Source organism: Patiria miniata, unplaced genomic scaffold, assembly GCF_015706575.1.
Source record: "Patiria miniata isolate m_02_andy unplaced genomic scaffold, ASM1570657v1 HiC_scaffold_30, whole genome shotgun sequence".
Taxonomy (NCBI): Eukaryota; Metazoa; Echinodermata; class Asteroidea; order Valvatida; family Asterinidae; genus Patiria; species Patiria miniata.
In genome coordinates, this window is record NW_024037070.1 from 4802728 (window position 1) to 4818542 (window position 15815).

At 39.8% G+C, this 15815-nt stretch overlaps 1 protein-coding gene across 2 annotated transcripts; it reads left to right on the forward strand.

Moving 5' to 3' along the window:
* Positions 1 to 4021: 4021 nt before the first annotated feature.
* Positions 4022 to 15365, forward strand: LOC119739453 (twisted gastrulation protein homolog 1-A-like). Of its 2 annotated transcripts, none has more exons than XM_038214416.1 (4): positions 4022 to 4508; positions 12335 to 12581; positions 13869 to 14054; positions 14844 to 15365. In XM_038214416.1, the coding sequence occupies exons 2-4, from the start codon at positions 12359 to 12361 to the stop codon at positions 15092 to 15094; spliced, it is 660 nt and encodes a 219-aa protein (XP_038070344.1). In that variant the 5' UTR covers positions 4022 to 4508; positions 12335 to 12358; the 3' UTR covers positions 15095 to 15365. The 2 variants fall into 2 exon arrangements, with proteins under 2 accessions (XP_038070344.1, XP_038070343.1); XM_038214415.1 differs by having other exon boundaries at positions 12332 to 12581; positions 14844 to 15364.
* The last annotated feature ends 450 nt before the right edge of the window (positions 15366 to 15815 follow it).

Genomic DNA, 15815 nt, shown 5'->3' on the forward strand with positions numbered 1-15815 from the left:
ACCTTACCTGTTGACGTTTCAGCTAAGTGGATGCTAAACTTTTGGAATAAAAATTGAAAATCATGCACAACCATTTGGTCACGAAACACTCATTTGATCATAAAGCACTCTTTATTCCTAAAATTCAGTCAGTTGACTGATCGTTGGAAATTTCTTGATTTCTTCCAAATGACGAAATCCATGGTGTTTATCAGTGCGATCTTTAATCCAAGATATGTTTAAAATACTTTTGGAATAACTGCAAATGATCATATGGCCTTTAAACAATCAGTAACTCAAGGTAGAAGCCCGAGGTATACCTCGCAAAACCGTAAAAATCGAAGTAGTTCATGTGAAAAAGTACGATATAAACACGACGATTTATCAAAAGATATAACTCCTCACTGTTTTATTGTTTTAATACTTGACGTTAAGAACGTGCAGTGACCATTTTTTGACGCGCCAGTACCTGACAGGGAGGTGGTAGTTTCGCCGTCCAGGCGAGGCCGCAAGGTGAGAACAATCTCCCCTTTGATTTATCCGAGTAGCTCGCTGATCCGGAGGATCCTCGGGGAGTTTGCCAGTAGGCAAACAAGGCAAGGCCGAGAATGATGATGAGGCAAGGAGATGGCGGAGGGAATTACAACCCATGCGTCTCCCTGAGGATGCCGGGATGCATTATTCAGGGCATGAAACCTCCCGCGCACATCCGTCTTGATGCAGGTATATACGGGACACCGTCTTAATGATGCATGCCTTGCCAAGGTGGCTGGCTGTCTGGGGCGGGGCGAGATGGTCGGTGGCTTGACCCCGATAAGCGTTAGCGATAACATCCAGCGTAAATGGTTCAAGAGAGGAATTTGACCAACAACAAAAAGTCGGATTATGAAAGATGATAGATTGCAGCTGATTGGATGTTGTGGTCACGTGATGCCAATTTTCAACAAACTTTATCTTGTGTACCATTTGAAATGTAACTGGTGTAAAATTGCTGACATAAACTGTTTAATATGGGCAAAATAACATGCCAAAGATGCTCAAAATTATAATTTTTTCGTATTGGGCGAGACCACAATTCGCTGAGACACCGTTTGGGTTTTTTTTACTTAGGCATACAGAGTCTGATTATTAATCATTTTCCACAAACGTGCGAAGTGGCACAACAGCTCAACATGGGGATTGCCCTACGAAACAAAATTCCAAATACCGTTGAGCGATGCTGTGACAAATTTGTTTCGCTTTAAGCTGACATAAAGCCGCTGCAACCACCGTGACTCTAATACCGAGTCGCAAATTCCGCTTCAAACTCGCTTGTTCATGGATGAGAGGTCGGTTCAATCTAGAAGGCGTGACTGCAAATACTCAAGACACTTTTATTCAAACACATGCATTCATCAGTTTTAAAAGGAACAACAATTACGCTGGAAACTTTAAGAGCAGCATTCCTGAAAGTTGATTTAAAACATAATTAAAACGCTGTGGTGCGTAGACGAAACATGAGCCCTTAGCGTCGCTTTAGAAAGTGCATCCGCACGCACGGTATCTCTTTTTCAATTAATTCTCGAACATTTTCAACGATTTTTTAATTAAACATAATTATTTGAAGTTCAATTAGTAGTCAGTCGTGCGTGACAGTAAGAAGACTTGAACATCTGCTGAGGCTGACGAAGTTCTTTTTTTCCCCGACGACTGTTGGGTGTTTTATTATTACAGACCAACCGAGGGCTAATTGTGTTAAGGAGCATGCGATTTTCTTCAAGAATCAAAATGTGAAAAATCATACCATGACAAAAAGCAAATTGGAAAAAGGAAAAAAAGGTTTTGATCAGAGATAATTTCAGCCTTCACTCAATCAACCCCCCCCCCCAGTTTCCTGAAAGCTAGATCCGCCCCTGCCGTATAGCATCACACTTATTCGCATATGGGCAATTCCACGGTTACTCACGTTAAATTTTTGATGTACTTTTGAGTTTCCTTGTGCTGTACTACCTTACTGAAAAGGTTTAATAACTGTTATCCCCATGGTAGATAGAGTAGACCTAGACCTGCCTAAGCATCACAGATGACTCTCCAGAATGGGATGTATGGGATAAACAAGACACACAAAATCGGTTACTCACGTTACGAAAATGTAACATGAGTAACCGTGGAATTGCCCATATACGTGATGAGGCATTCCAAATTCAGTTTCGGCATCGCGCAGCTAGCTACGTGCACTTTGGTAAGGAAAGCCAGAAAAGGAACAAAAATTAGACTACAAAGTTCTAGGCCAAAAGTGTTCTTACTGTACAGTCATTGTTTTACTGTGCTGAGAAGATTACAAAATGGTTCCTCGTGCTATGGCGATTTTCACCTCTTTTTTTTCAATTGCTATTTTCTTAGAAATATAAAAGTTATTAAATATTGAATGAGACAACGAAAGAAAAAAACCATCGAAGTTTAATTATTGACTTATTTCTTCATAAAATTCGAATTTTTGGCTGCCAGACAATCATTTGTGCGCAAAATGAAATTCCTATTTCACAGGATTGCGTGCAGACGCCCACAGTCGGAATGAAGTAGTATGTTTTCGTTAAAAGGGAATAACTTCCCTTTTTTACTTCAGAAAATCATTTTAAGTTAACCTATAATTTATTGTTTTTGAAATAATGACGTACTATTAAGAGCACGTCATAGGGCCATAAAACATGCCAGTAAAAAAAGAAGGATGTGTGCGTGGCGTGGACTATAGCTTGGGACGATACCAAACACTTAATGGGCCTTAGTCACAAGTCGGCCATATTGAATTGAAAGTGAGGTAAAATCTTAATTTTTGGAACTTGCGAAGAGAAACGAAAACAAGTTAATTACTAATTAATACCAGTCTGCTTCAATGAATAATTTAAAATTTGGAATTAAACATTCCCTAATGTTTAAAGCCAGATTTAAAAAAAAATGGCAGTAAAATGAGGCTGCATAAAATAGTCTGGCGCCATCTCATTCAACAGTTAACACTATATGAAATACATTAAGGGAACTCGACAAAAATGGCCAACTTGTGCATAAGGCCCATTGTCCTCAAAATTCGCGTGGATACTGCAACCGCACCTGATCCTTAGACTAGATGTAATGCGATCTTATTTGTTTTCCAATATTTTCTCCGTAAAAGTAAGACATAAATGGGTGAATTTTTCGTGACCCAGATCTTTGAAATATGGCTAGCAAACAACTGCATTGCCAGTGTGAAAACACTAAATTTTGTTGGCTGTCCCGATTTTGCTTCTATATAGGCTCCCGATTTTGCGCTTAAAATCTCTAGCCCATTGCACTCTGCCACTCTGTACCCCTGGCCCCGCCCCCTTACGCAATGAACTGCATACCGCCTTTTTTTTATACACCGCTAAAATGAAAAGCGCCACCTATCGATGCAGATGCAACTGTAATCTGCGCCTATTTGGCATGGATATGCATGAGCTTGATATCGCAAAAATGAATTCCTCGCTGCATTTTGCTTCAAAGATGACAAATAACGTTTCCTCTAGGGCCAACTCTGAACATGAATAAGAAATGAGTGAAAGTTTTACTCGGTTACGTCTTTAAATTTCCTCCACTCACCACTCTTTTAAAGTTTTTTGTCTTTTCACCCCCTCAATTTTTGGAGCACCCCCGGCCCTCCACACACATACACAGTGTGACATTTGTATCGTTCCGACCCTTAGAAAGACGTTCACCGTTGTAGGTCCCATTTTGCCAATTAAAATGTCTCTCGATCGAGTCATTACAACGATGAAAAGGACAGAACCCCCCCCACCCCCCCACCCCCCGCGGAAGAAAAAAGTTTGTTACCGCTCATGAATAATTCATAGTATTCTGGGTTCTAAATTTGTTTCCTACGACAGTACTATAAATTGATATAAATTGTCCAAACAAAAGACCTTAATAATCAGAATATATTGACATACATTTTTTCTTTAGAAAATGAGTGAAAATTTTTTTTGCTTCTCTTTTTTTATTTGGAAATCCTACTCATATAGTTTGGAACATGATCCTGTACAACAGTGGGAAACTAAATTTTAAACACACACACAGTACACATGTACAGCCATGTTGATGTTGGATCCGTCATCAACGTCTCAGAAAAAGTGCCAGTATTTTCCGTGTTTCTGTCCTTTTTGTGATGTAGCGACTGTAAGATGTTTACTGGCGCTACGATAAGGTAGTATAGTACACACACTTCTTCATTTCGGGATTTCCATCCCCAAGAACGGATGTATTTTTAGGGTGAATTGATCGTAAGTTTTGACCCGGGCGGGCTGAAGACACGCCGTACGCAAGCTAGATCGCCCACGAAGTTTTCTTGAAGGAGGGTCGGCCGTGCGTAACGGGAGCAGATACCGCAACAAGGCTGGGCTTTATGGACTAGCTCTCGGACTCTGTGGATTTATGCTGAGGTATTACTGCCGTGAAACCACACAAAAGGCTCATTCTGCTTGCGCTGGGAGTTCTTTCTTTGCGGGGCTGATTGTTACTTGCAAGGAGGATCTTAAGTGGTGAGCGTAGACGGTGTAATTTTCAGACGTAGAAGTTTCAAGTTTTATTTTGTAACTAAAAAATCGGAATGTTCACAAAATTCTATGTTTTCAGAACCAACTGATTAGAGTATGTTTTTTATTGCATGATGATTAGAGCAAACTAGTTGTTCACTTACCTTGCATACAAAATTGATATTCTCTTTGAGTTTGATAGAGATAGAAGGGCAAACATTCTCATAGTTGTATGAAGTAAAAAAAAAAAAAGACAGAAAGAATTTTTAAATTTGAAATTTTACAAAAAGAGAAACTGAATATATGCCAACTATTATTATTAATCATTTCTGGTAATGAAACCAAGGATTCCTCAAAAGCGCCTTAGGCACTGTAGCTCGCAAGCCTGAAGAAACCTGTAGAGAGAAGACAATGAGAAGAATTTACAGTTTTAGAGGTGGGAGGAAAAGCCCAGAAGAATATTTTGGGGAAAACCCACGGAATCAGGCAGGGACTGAAAACCCAATCCACATAGGGCCTATTGGCCCAGGCGGGATTCATACCTGGGTCGCAGCGGTGGAAGGCGAGGAAAGTACCGCTACGCCAACCTGACCCCCCAAAATGACTAAAATGAACTAATCTATTGGTTATTGCTTGTGATTTTTCCCCATACATTTGACCAGCTCCACATCTAAACAAAGTTTAGGGTTTTTATCCTTGGGCATAATGAAAAGACAAAACAGATTGAATGTTGTTTTATTATAAATTATAGACTAAATTATAGACAAAAGAACATTTCAGAGAGATTGCACAAGATAGATGGAAAGTATATGTTGTATCCTGATGCCACTTTTTTCCCCATCATATATATCATCTCAATGAAGGTCACTCATTGCAAAAATGTTGATAAGACATGAATCTGGGACTGAGAAACATTTCCAATTTTGTTAGGGAATACTTTGAAAATGTTCTTGACTTTCCATAGACTGCACACAAACGCTAAATCCTGTGTATAATAATATTTGTGAGCATGTTTAAGCCAAAATAGAACCATTTCAAGAAATCACATTATAAACAGTTCAGATGTCATTCCTACAGTTTAAAGGATTGTACTTCAAGTTGTTAATGTGTAAAATCCTAAATTTTGAAACCCAAATTGAAAAGACTGCTAAAATACCATACTTTAAAAACCTTTTCTTTAACCATATCATTTTTCATTGCATTATATTACTATTCACGTTTTTGCTAAGAAAGGCAGCATTTCTGGTATTATCTGTAGAAATTTGCATAATTTTTTTGGAAAGTTAAATATCTTAAAAACTAGGCAGTTCCCTTTTTTTATCTGAGGGATACGTAAAACTCGTGTTGCTAAGTTGATACTTAAAAATGAAATTTCTAATAAGTAAATTGTTCCCCTCTCAAGATGACACTATACATGTACACAAACATAATTTCGTGTACTAAAAGGATGAAATTATCTTGGTTTTCAACTTGTTTTAAACCCTTTAAATGCATCTTTTGAAATTGTGAGTTCTAAACAAACACAAGTTGCCGTATTGCTGGCATCATAATAAAACCACATAAAGTCTAGTCAACATTCTGTGGTCTGTTTCTCCCACTCCTTGTAGATTTGTTTCACGTGACCTTTGAGGTCAGAGGTTAGCATGGGTGCCCTTTCGCTGGAGGCAATTTGAAGTGGGACGATCGCTGATCACATAAATAAATCCCATATTGTCAATATTGGTTTATATAAGAAATTGTGATTTAGAATGGGCCAGCGCTGAAAGGCCGGCACGGAGTGTGGCTAGCATATAAACAAAGCAACATGGTACACATATTTGGTCTGATTATCAATAGTACAGACGGAATAAATAAAAAGTGTAATGACATTGGTTTTATGCTGGAAAGAAAACCTCACCAATTTTATTAAGAACAATACTGACATGTTTATTATGCTTGTACCTAAACATGACTGCGTGTAAAATTACAAAATGAAAATTGTGCTTGTGTTAATGAAATTGTTAGTATCCTGTGATATGTGTTCAAACAAGAAAGGAAAAAGAAGTAAAAATCTTAATGGTTAGAGGTCTTGATGTTTTGATCTTAAAAGAATCTTTCTAAATTATAGCTTAGGCATTTTAAAACGTTTTGAATTTGCTTAGATGAAAGCAGTACATTTGGGTAAATCTATACTGCATTTGGGGTCCAAAAGTGCGACATTTTAGTGTCCCAGTTACACTTGACCTGTGTGTAATTTGACATGGAAATATTGAAATTGACTTCAAACTATTTTTATTTGTTAATAAGCAAGTACTCTGCATTATCAATCTTGGAGGTACGGTAGAAGGCATTAACCCTAACCGCCCTTCAGGAATCCTTCAAAATCCTCTTTGCCAAAGTGGAGGCATTTGGAGGATTGGGGTTACATGGCAAATGTGCGTTACTGATTTCGTAGGATCATGGTACGTGTAGGATGCTCTTTGTCAAGGTCTTGGGCCGGACCTTGTGTTGTTTTTGCTCAGCCATGCATAAATGGATTATGCTTGAAATCCTCCGTACTGCTCCAGGATGTCACTGGCCAAGCCTCATTATATTGACAGTCACTGCCGCAGGATTTTGCAGGATTCAGGCAGTGGTCACCCCTCCATGGACCATATTCAAGAAATAATAGAGGAATTTGCAGGATTTAGGCAGTGGTCACCCCTCCATGGACCCTATTCCAGCAGGAATTTTCAGGATTGAGGCTATCTAGGCCTACATGTTATATTTCCATGAGGCCAATCGGAGGATTTTGCAGGATTGAGGCTTCATCCAAGCAAAAAGGCCTAGGGAGTTAAAGAATATGTTCTGAATTGACAAAATCGTATTTGAGATGTAAAGGGGGCAACCCCCCCCCCCAAAAAAAAAAGTTGGACCTGAAATTTATAGAATGACCCATTTGCACAGTTAATTTCTTTCTTCACCTAGCAGTGAGTTACAGCCTGTTCTGTATGTGTACATGTACATGTACGGTAGCTGGAGTAGTTATGACTTATAAAATCAAATATTCAGTCTTGGCACATTACCATAGCCAACATAAAAACAATGTACACACGCATCATGAAGCAATTAATGTTTGAACCAATGGAAGGATACATGTCTTTGTTTTTTTGGTAGTCTTGGCTTTAACGAGCACCTCTCGGAATGAGAGGAATTTCTGAATCTAAACTGTCCAAAAAGGTTGATGGATGGATGTGCGGACCAACTGGGAAATGTCACGTTTGTTTAAAGTGCCAAACATAAGGCACAACCGTTTTACCAACCCAACCACAAGTAAAAAAGCTGAGTTTTTTTTTTCAGGGTTAGTTTGATTTTTATAATAATTTGAAGAAATCTAGTACTGATGATCAGTAAATAGAGAGCACACCAAAAACAAAACAAGAAATACATGTACATGTTCCCCTCAAAAAAAATAGATCAAAATATTCTTTTTTTAATTTATTTCAAATTTTGCATTTTTATTTTGCTGTTAAAAACTTATATTTTGTGTTTTACTCTGAAAGAGTAAATCCTAGATGCCTTGGATAAAGAATATAAAAAAAGGCTTTGATTTAGGCCTATTCAAATTACATGTTAAGTTAACTTAAGGTTTCCTTTTTAGTTTGACTACAAAGTACAAGTGAACAACTATGACAACATTGTTGTCTGGTTCCAGTGTTGACAGCACACGTTTCTATTCTGTGAATTTCCCAAAGGCACAAATATAAATAGCATTTTTTCCACCGCAAGTATTTCACCAAGCAATGCTGTCTGCTGTGACCACATGTCCAGCTCTCCGCGGGGAGTCTTTGCGAGTCAGAATGCCGCCCTCCCCACGGCTGACTGGTTGTCCCCTGATTGGCCGAGGCGAAATGAGAACCAAATGATGGAACTTGGAGCTGATCCAGTTTTCTGAATCATGGTGGAATTATAAAACAATTTAGGCCAGTAATTACTACCAGTTTGTCACATTTTTGATAGTTCGTGATTCCACAGGAAGGTCTGAAATTGAAACAAATCCAGTTGAGACCTTCATACTAAGATGTATGGTGGAAACTGTGTTTTCATTTTGGGTTCTTGAAACAGTCAGTCAATATTTAAAGGGAATATACATCATTGGCTTTTGCTGCAATTTTCAGAAATAAACTATTTGAGGGGTTAGTATAATGGATCAAATATTGTTTAACTGACATGTTTGAAGTTTTGTGTTACGAAAATGCTTGAAAAACCAAGAAAAACAAAAATATTTAAGTAGTCTGGTTCCCTGACACCACTAAAGATAAAATGGATCAAGTTATAGATGTCAGAAAATTGTAAGGTAAGGGAACCAGTCTAGCTGGCCTGCACCCGTTCATGAACATGTAACCAATGGCAAACACAATTTGGACTGAAAAAAAATTGTAAATTTGGAGCAGTAGTTGAAATATAGTTAGGTTTTTCCAACGGTGGTCGGCTGACCACCGTTGGAAATGTATACAAAAATACAATTTTCTTGAAAATGACTTGACACCAGGTACCATAATTTTACAAGATGCTTTAGACTGTCATTTACCAACATCTTAGTAAGGTATTTCGTAAAAACTTGGTAGTTTTATTTTTCGATGTTTGCAAATGTTGTATATTCCCTTTAAACAGTTTTAAAAATGCTTAAATTGCTTGAGCATGTTTATTTTTTTCATTTTTCCTTTTTTTTTCAAATCAACTGAGAGTACCCTGAGAATATTCTGGGAGAATTTCTAACCGCCATACATGTACCGGTATTAAGTAGTAATATTTTAATATTCTTTTGTTTTTCTCTCTTTTTGTAATTTTGTTGGGAAACTTCCTTATTCCACCAAAATCTAATATTATTGGAACAGAATGGTGAGTTATTTGTTCTAAACCAATATAGGACATCAAACTTCATGTTATACTTTAGCAACTGGGCTGTACTTTCCAGAATCTACAAAAAGAAAAAGATGCAATCGCAGTTTTCATTGAATTAAGTGTTGTTAGAGAACTTCGCTTTGAAGTTGACAAAACCAATGTGTGTTATAATGTGAGTCAGGAAAAAAAACTCTGCAGTGCAGTGCATTGTATGCTGATAAGTTTGCAGGTTGAAAAACAGCCAAACCTTGTAAACACTTCCCAGGGTGTGAACTGTGCTAAAGTAAAGGCCAGACTTTTCCCCTGTAAATCACAGATTTTGTCAAGTCATATTAAGTCTGTGTTGGCTCAAAATTTCCTCTCTGAAACTCTACCCACCCCCCCCCCCTCCACCCCTCTCCTCATTAGGTGAATTACGTGTCTAGCTCATGATTTATGGGCAATTTTCCTTTATTGCTGATTTTGCCTTCAGAGATGATTTATTTTGTGACTAGATTTACGCATTAACGTTTTTAATCAACAGCTGAAGTTCTTGGCGCAGTCACATCCGGTGAATTGATTTTGTTCCTGAACAGACCCCCTGAATTTAATTTCAATTAGATCCCATGACATTTACTTGCAGTTTTCAGGATTAAGCAATCACGTAATTCTGTAATTAAGATATCACACTATTAGTTGTATATAAGTGGAAGAGGCTTTTTGAGTGTTGCAATGTCTCTTGTCTCAAATGGACAACATTAGCTTTTGCTGTAATTTTCAGAAACGGATGGATTGGTTTTTTTTTGGGGGGGGGGGTTAGTATTTTATAGCAAATATTGTTACACTAACGTGTTTGAAGTTAAATGTATGTGTTCGTAGTAAGTAGAAAACAAAGCAAAACAATCATGTTCTTGTAGTCTGGTTCCCTGACCCCACTTAAGATGAAACAGAGCAATTTATAGACGTCGGAGAATTGTAAGGTCAGGGAACCAGTCTAGCTGGCTTGTACCCGTTCAAAGGTGTGTAATCGATTGCAAACCAAATGCGGACTAACTACATTGTAAATTGGGGGTAGTATTTGAAAAAAGCCAGTAATTTTCCAACGCTGGTCGGCCGACCATCGTTGGAAATTGATACATACCGGTAAATACCACTTTTCTTGAAACTGTCAGCACACCAGGTGCCAAGCTTTACACTGGATGCTTTAGACTGTCATTCCCCAACAGTCCAGTAAGGTATTTTATAATATTTTTGGTAGTTTTGTTTTTTAATGTTTGGGTAAATGTTGTATACAAAAAAAAAATATTCCCTTTAAATGGATCACAAGTTTTGTAGTGCGGCATTCTTGTCCGCAAACACAATCTGGATTGGACCAGGTGCGCCAAGTCTCTCACCAAAAATGCTAAGACAAAGATTGATGGATTGTTAAACTTTGGAAAAAAATATAAACTAACTCTAAACCGAAAAAGAAGAAAAAGAAAGAAAGCCGCAGTGATCAATCCTTCGTCTTGCCACTGACAAAGAGGAAGAGCACGCTTGACCCCCTGACCCTAACCTTTGACCTTCCCTCTTAATCATCCTGGCACAACAGGTGTTTCGGCAGGTGTGAGGCAGAAATTTTGGCGACCATGAAAACATCAAGCTTCATTACAGACTTCCCTCAAACAGGGAGTCGGGTTTCGTTTTCCCTCCTCCAAACCTTGGAGAAATCTTTTTCAAATGTATGATTAAATGAATGGATTTTAGTATATGGGATTAAGTTTCAGAATTGAAGTGATAATGTATCCAGCATTGAACATTTATAAGTTGGAGATATTCTTGATTAAAATTTAAGTTTTTAAAACAGAAGTAGTCAGAACTGTGTGTGGTGTGCAGAGTTGACAAGATTTTTTTCACAAGCAGAAGTATTACAGAACTACTCAAATGTACATGTAGTGTTCGTACAGTGATGTTCATTGCACATGAGTAATGTGAGGAGACTGTGTAGTGTATACTGTACATGTTTTAGAGGATATCACAATTTATTGGAAGAAATGTTAAAGGTCACGGAGGCCTTGCGTGAAGAATTATCGGGGAGGGCTTGAAAACCCATTTTTTTTTTAGTAACGTCTCAAAAAAGCAGCCATTGTGTTTACCACCCACAAAACGCAACAAATGCAATACATTTGCACCCCTCCCCTTGCTTTTCATATTAAATTTGGGGCGGACAATTTTTGGACCTACTTTTTCTGGAACTCAATTTTTTATGCCCCCTCCCAAATTGTGTTCTGGATCCGGCCTTGATACTTGTGTTCCACTTAATTCACAATTCCTCAATTTGTACACACATCTCTGCCAAACTTGAAGCTGTTTCATACTATGCAATCAACCTTGTGAACTGTTGAAATACCTATCCGGATCGGACTACTCAGCGGAGGGCCAGTCATGATGAGAGAGGGTTCAAATAACTTCCTCTGACTATAACCTGCCAATTTTCCGCGCTTCCTGACCGCAAAAATCCCCCGAGTTCCAGTTTATGACTTCACAAGCTTGGAAAGGGGGGGGGGGGGGGGGGAGCTAGGCATGACAAAGTTTGGATAAACACAACCGTGAATCATGGAGGGCTGTAAGTCAAGCACTCTATCATGTCTCACCAATTCCCAAAATAACTAGGGACCATGGAAAAATAAAATTGAGCATGTCCCTGACTTCCAACATGTTTTTGATGCTAGAAATCTTCCTAGATCCTCCAAAATTATCCACGGTGCACAAAACCAACAGCACATTGTGTTAGTAATAATGCCCATCGCCATGTTGGTCCGAGGTCTCTGAAAATTGTAGAAAATTTAAGGAAATGCTTGGAAATTAAATTTGTGATTTTTAGGTCTGTCATAAGTAAGGTGCCAACGTGTACATTAGAATCAAGCTGAAAGGATCTGTTACAGTTTACAGTCTATAGTGCATATAATTGATATAAACATAGTTTTTTAATATTGATTTCTCCACAGAAGGTGTCGACCAAGCAGCTTCGTAAAATGATTGACAGATACTGGCTGACCCTGGCCCTACTGGGCGTGCTCTGGGCGGTCGCAGTGGGCAACATCATCGGTTGCAATGAGAACAAGTGCGCGTCGGAGGTCAGCAAGTGCCAGCTGATTGGCTCCTGCGGTTGCAGCTACCACGCCGACAACTGCACGTGCTGCTTGAACTGTTCCCGCTGTCTGGCCGCTTACTGGGAGGAATGTTGCTCCTGTACAGGTCGGTCACAGTCACAGAGACAATCCAGACTGATAGACGGACTAACAAACAGATTGGCGGAACTCACATCACGTGACATTCGTTATTGCTCCCATTCACGCCGCGGCTCAAAATGTACTATGTACGGTACTATGGGGAATGGGAAATACTATTGAACAGTTGGGATCATTCTTGTTCCATGACGCAGTATTTGTGTGCAAATGCATGCTGGTGTGCGCGTTGTTCCAAAGAGCCGGTGCTACAGCGTTGGGTTCAAACATTTTCGTGAAGGGGTGGTTTGGAAGAGAAAAATAAGTTTTCCACCAATTTTGTATTGAATATATCAAATATATCAAATGACAAGGATCTATACATGTATGTCAGTTATATAAAACAACTATTAAATTGTGAAATGGGAGGAATATTATCACTTGGTAAAATCTGGACTTTTCCAGTTCACTTGGCTTCGCCTTGTGAAATGGAAAAGTCCAAATTTCACCTTGCGTTAATATTCCTCCCATTTCCCTCTGAGCCACTCAATATTTGTACACTATCCAAAAATCTCCATGTGGGACCTGGGTCAGACCTTGAGACTTTGTTAACCCCTTTCACACTAATTGGGCGAGAAGCCAGTCCGGCAGGGTTCTGCACGAGGCTACACGGGCCTAGCCCAACTCTGACCAGAGTTGAGAGGGGGGGAACCACACATCCGCGCCGAAATGTAGATATCGGGGGGTGAAGGGAAGGGTACCCATCTTCCAAATGGGGGCGCTCTTCAAAACTGACCATTATTATGCATACTGGAAAATATATGCCGATTTTCACGGCGCATTGTAATGGTTTTTGAGCTTGTTTTCTTTTTTGGCTTGATGTCAAACATCTCTAACCATTTTTTGAATAAGAAAAAAAACCCGCCGGGGGGGGGGGGGGGGGGGGTCAAGATGCAAAACAAAAACAATTCTCATAAGGATGCATGTGAATTGTTTTCGTTTTGCTGAAAGAACACTTAACCTAGAACTTAGCAACGGTCTTTGTGTTCAAAATTCCGTAACTTGAAAAGTGCATGAGTGATTTGAATTATTTTTGAACTAATAGAAAGCTCATTGATTGGGCTTTCATATCCTAGATTTTGAAAGTACTACAGGCAAAACTTCATTCAAAAATTGGTCCTGCCATTTTGGTATCTTTTTTTTTGGACTCGCCCTGTACAATTAGCACGATTAATAGCAAACAATTGATAACTGGTTTTGATCAGAAAACATGACTGGTTTATCCGTCAGTAATGAATTGTTCTTGCATCATTCCCAGGACTGTGCCCGGTGTTCGGAGAGGACCCCATCCCATCCTGGCATCGGAGCACCCTGGTGGACCTCGACCCCTTCCCCTCTCTGTTCAACGCCTTGACCAGCTTGGAGGCCTCCCAAGACCCTAACCTGAGATGGACGTCCTTCCCCCTCACGCTGAAGGATCAAGGAATACTGGTTCTTCCGACAGGTAAATTGGAATTTCCTTAACCCTAAAAGGGCCGGGGGGGGGGGGGGGCGGAACCCCTCGACATTTTCCGCGATAGCCTTGAAAAAAATTTCTTCGCGACCCGAGCTGTTATGACTTTTTAGCCTCAAGCCTTGCGCATCTTTTGATACCAAAAATATAAAAATCGGACCACGGGTTGCCGCGCAGCGAAAAATTTTGCGGCGAAAACTGAATTTTGCCATATACGTCGTGTACACAGAGCAGAATTACCATTCGTACATATGAATAATTAATTAGCCATAATTCCACAACCCTTTGACCTAAGGTCATGAAATTTCTTGGGTATGTTAATGATGAGTTGCTCGATGCATGTACCGAGTTTCAAAAATTTTCGTCTCTCGAGAGATGGTCAAAATAACCCGGCACTTTTAGGGTTAAAACGCTGTCGGTGGGTTTTAGCAGTTCAAAGCAGCTCAAGAAATCATTGTGTCTTTCCATTGGTTGGTTGGTTGGTTAGTAACACATCAGCTCATGCCTTTTTTGGCAATCAATCACCTTGTCACTTAGACCCTCGCAACAACACGTGCTTCAGGTCTCCACTGACCAGTACCTATTTATTGCAGTCGTAGAAAATTGGGTCACGATTGATAATTAATGTAACCCTCGCATTGTGCATTATTGTGTTATCATTGATTGGGCTAAACAACTTCTCTCAGTATCGGTAATAATTGATGATCGGTGTGGGCATTGAATACTGACGACATTTGACCCATTTTCCCACCCTTTCCCCACCACCCCCCCCCCTCCCAGCTATGCCTACAGTGTATGAGGATGAATCGCCTGCGGTTGCAGCAGCCAACACTACGGTATCCGATGAGTGCATCGTGGCCTACATGCACGACTGCACCTCCCTGGAGAAATGCCAGACGACCTGCAGATCCATGGGGGCGGCCCAGCAGCGCTGGTTCCACAACGGCTGCTGCGAGTGCATCGGCGAGATCTGCCTGAACTACGGCAAGAACGAGCCGCTGTGTAAAGAATGTCTGGCTGGGGAATATTAAGCAGACACGGAGTTGTTACCGAGTTGAGATCGAGTCCATCACAAGTCGTATCACAAATCCATTTAAACCACAGGTCAAAGAAATGAGTACTTGTATAGTCGTACTTAACATGAGTTACGCCTTTTCGATGGTTCTTTTTAGCTTGAAACTCGACTTGAGACTGCAAGTCTTTTGATTGGCTTGTTAGGACTTATGATGGACTTGTGATTGACTGGAGGACTTGTGAGGACTTGTAAGGATTGTGAGGACTTGTAAGGATTGTGAGGACTTGTGAGGACTTGTGAGGATTGTGAGGACTTGTGAGGATTGTCAGGATTGTGAGGACTTGTAAGGATTGTGAGGACTTGTTAGAATTTGTAAGGATTGTGAGGACTTGTAAGGATTGTGAGGACTTGTGAGGATTGTCAGGATTGTGAGGACTTGTAAGGATTGTGAGGACTTGTAAGGATTGTGAGGACTTGTTAGAATTTGTAAGGATTGTGAGGACTTGTAAGGATTGTTAGGACTTGTGAGGACTTGTAAGGAATTTGAGGACTTGTAAGGATTGTGAGGACTTGTAAGGATTGTGAGGACTTGTTAGAATTTGTAAGGATTGTGAGGACCTGACCACATCTCTGCCAAAGTGTTTAAAATGGAGTATTTATTGATGGAGTGAGACTGATTTGCCAGGCACGGCATTCATTGGTTGAGTAGCCTGGGGATCAGAAAATTTTTAATCCGG

What these genes read in the sequence shown, in the direction of transcription:
- LOC119739453 (XM_038214416.1), top strand. Translation starts at nt 12,359, where the DNA reads ATGATTGACAGATACTGGCTGACCCTGGCCCTACTGGGCGTGCTCTGG. An exon ending in GGAATGTTGCTCCTGTACAG is followed by an intron (nt 12,582 to 13,868) that starts GTCGGTCACAGT and finishes CATCATTCCCAG; the next exon opens with GACTGTGCCCGGTGTTCGGA. An exon ending in AATACTGGTTCTTCCGACAG is followed by an intron (nt 14,055 to 14,843) that starts GTAAATTGGAAT and finishes CCCCCCTCCCAG; the next exon opens with CTATGCCTACAGTGTATGAG.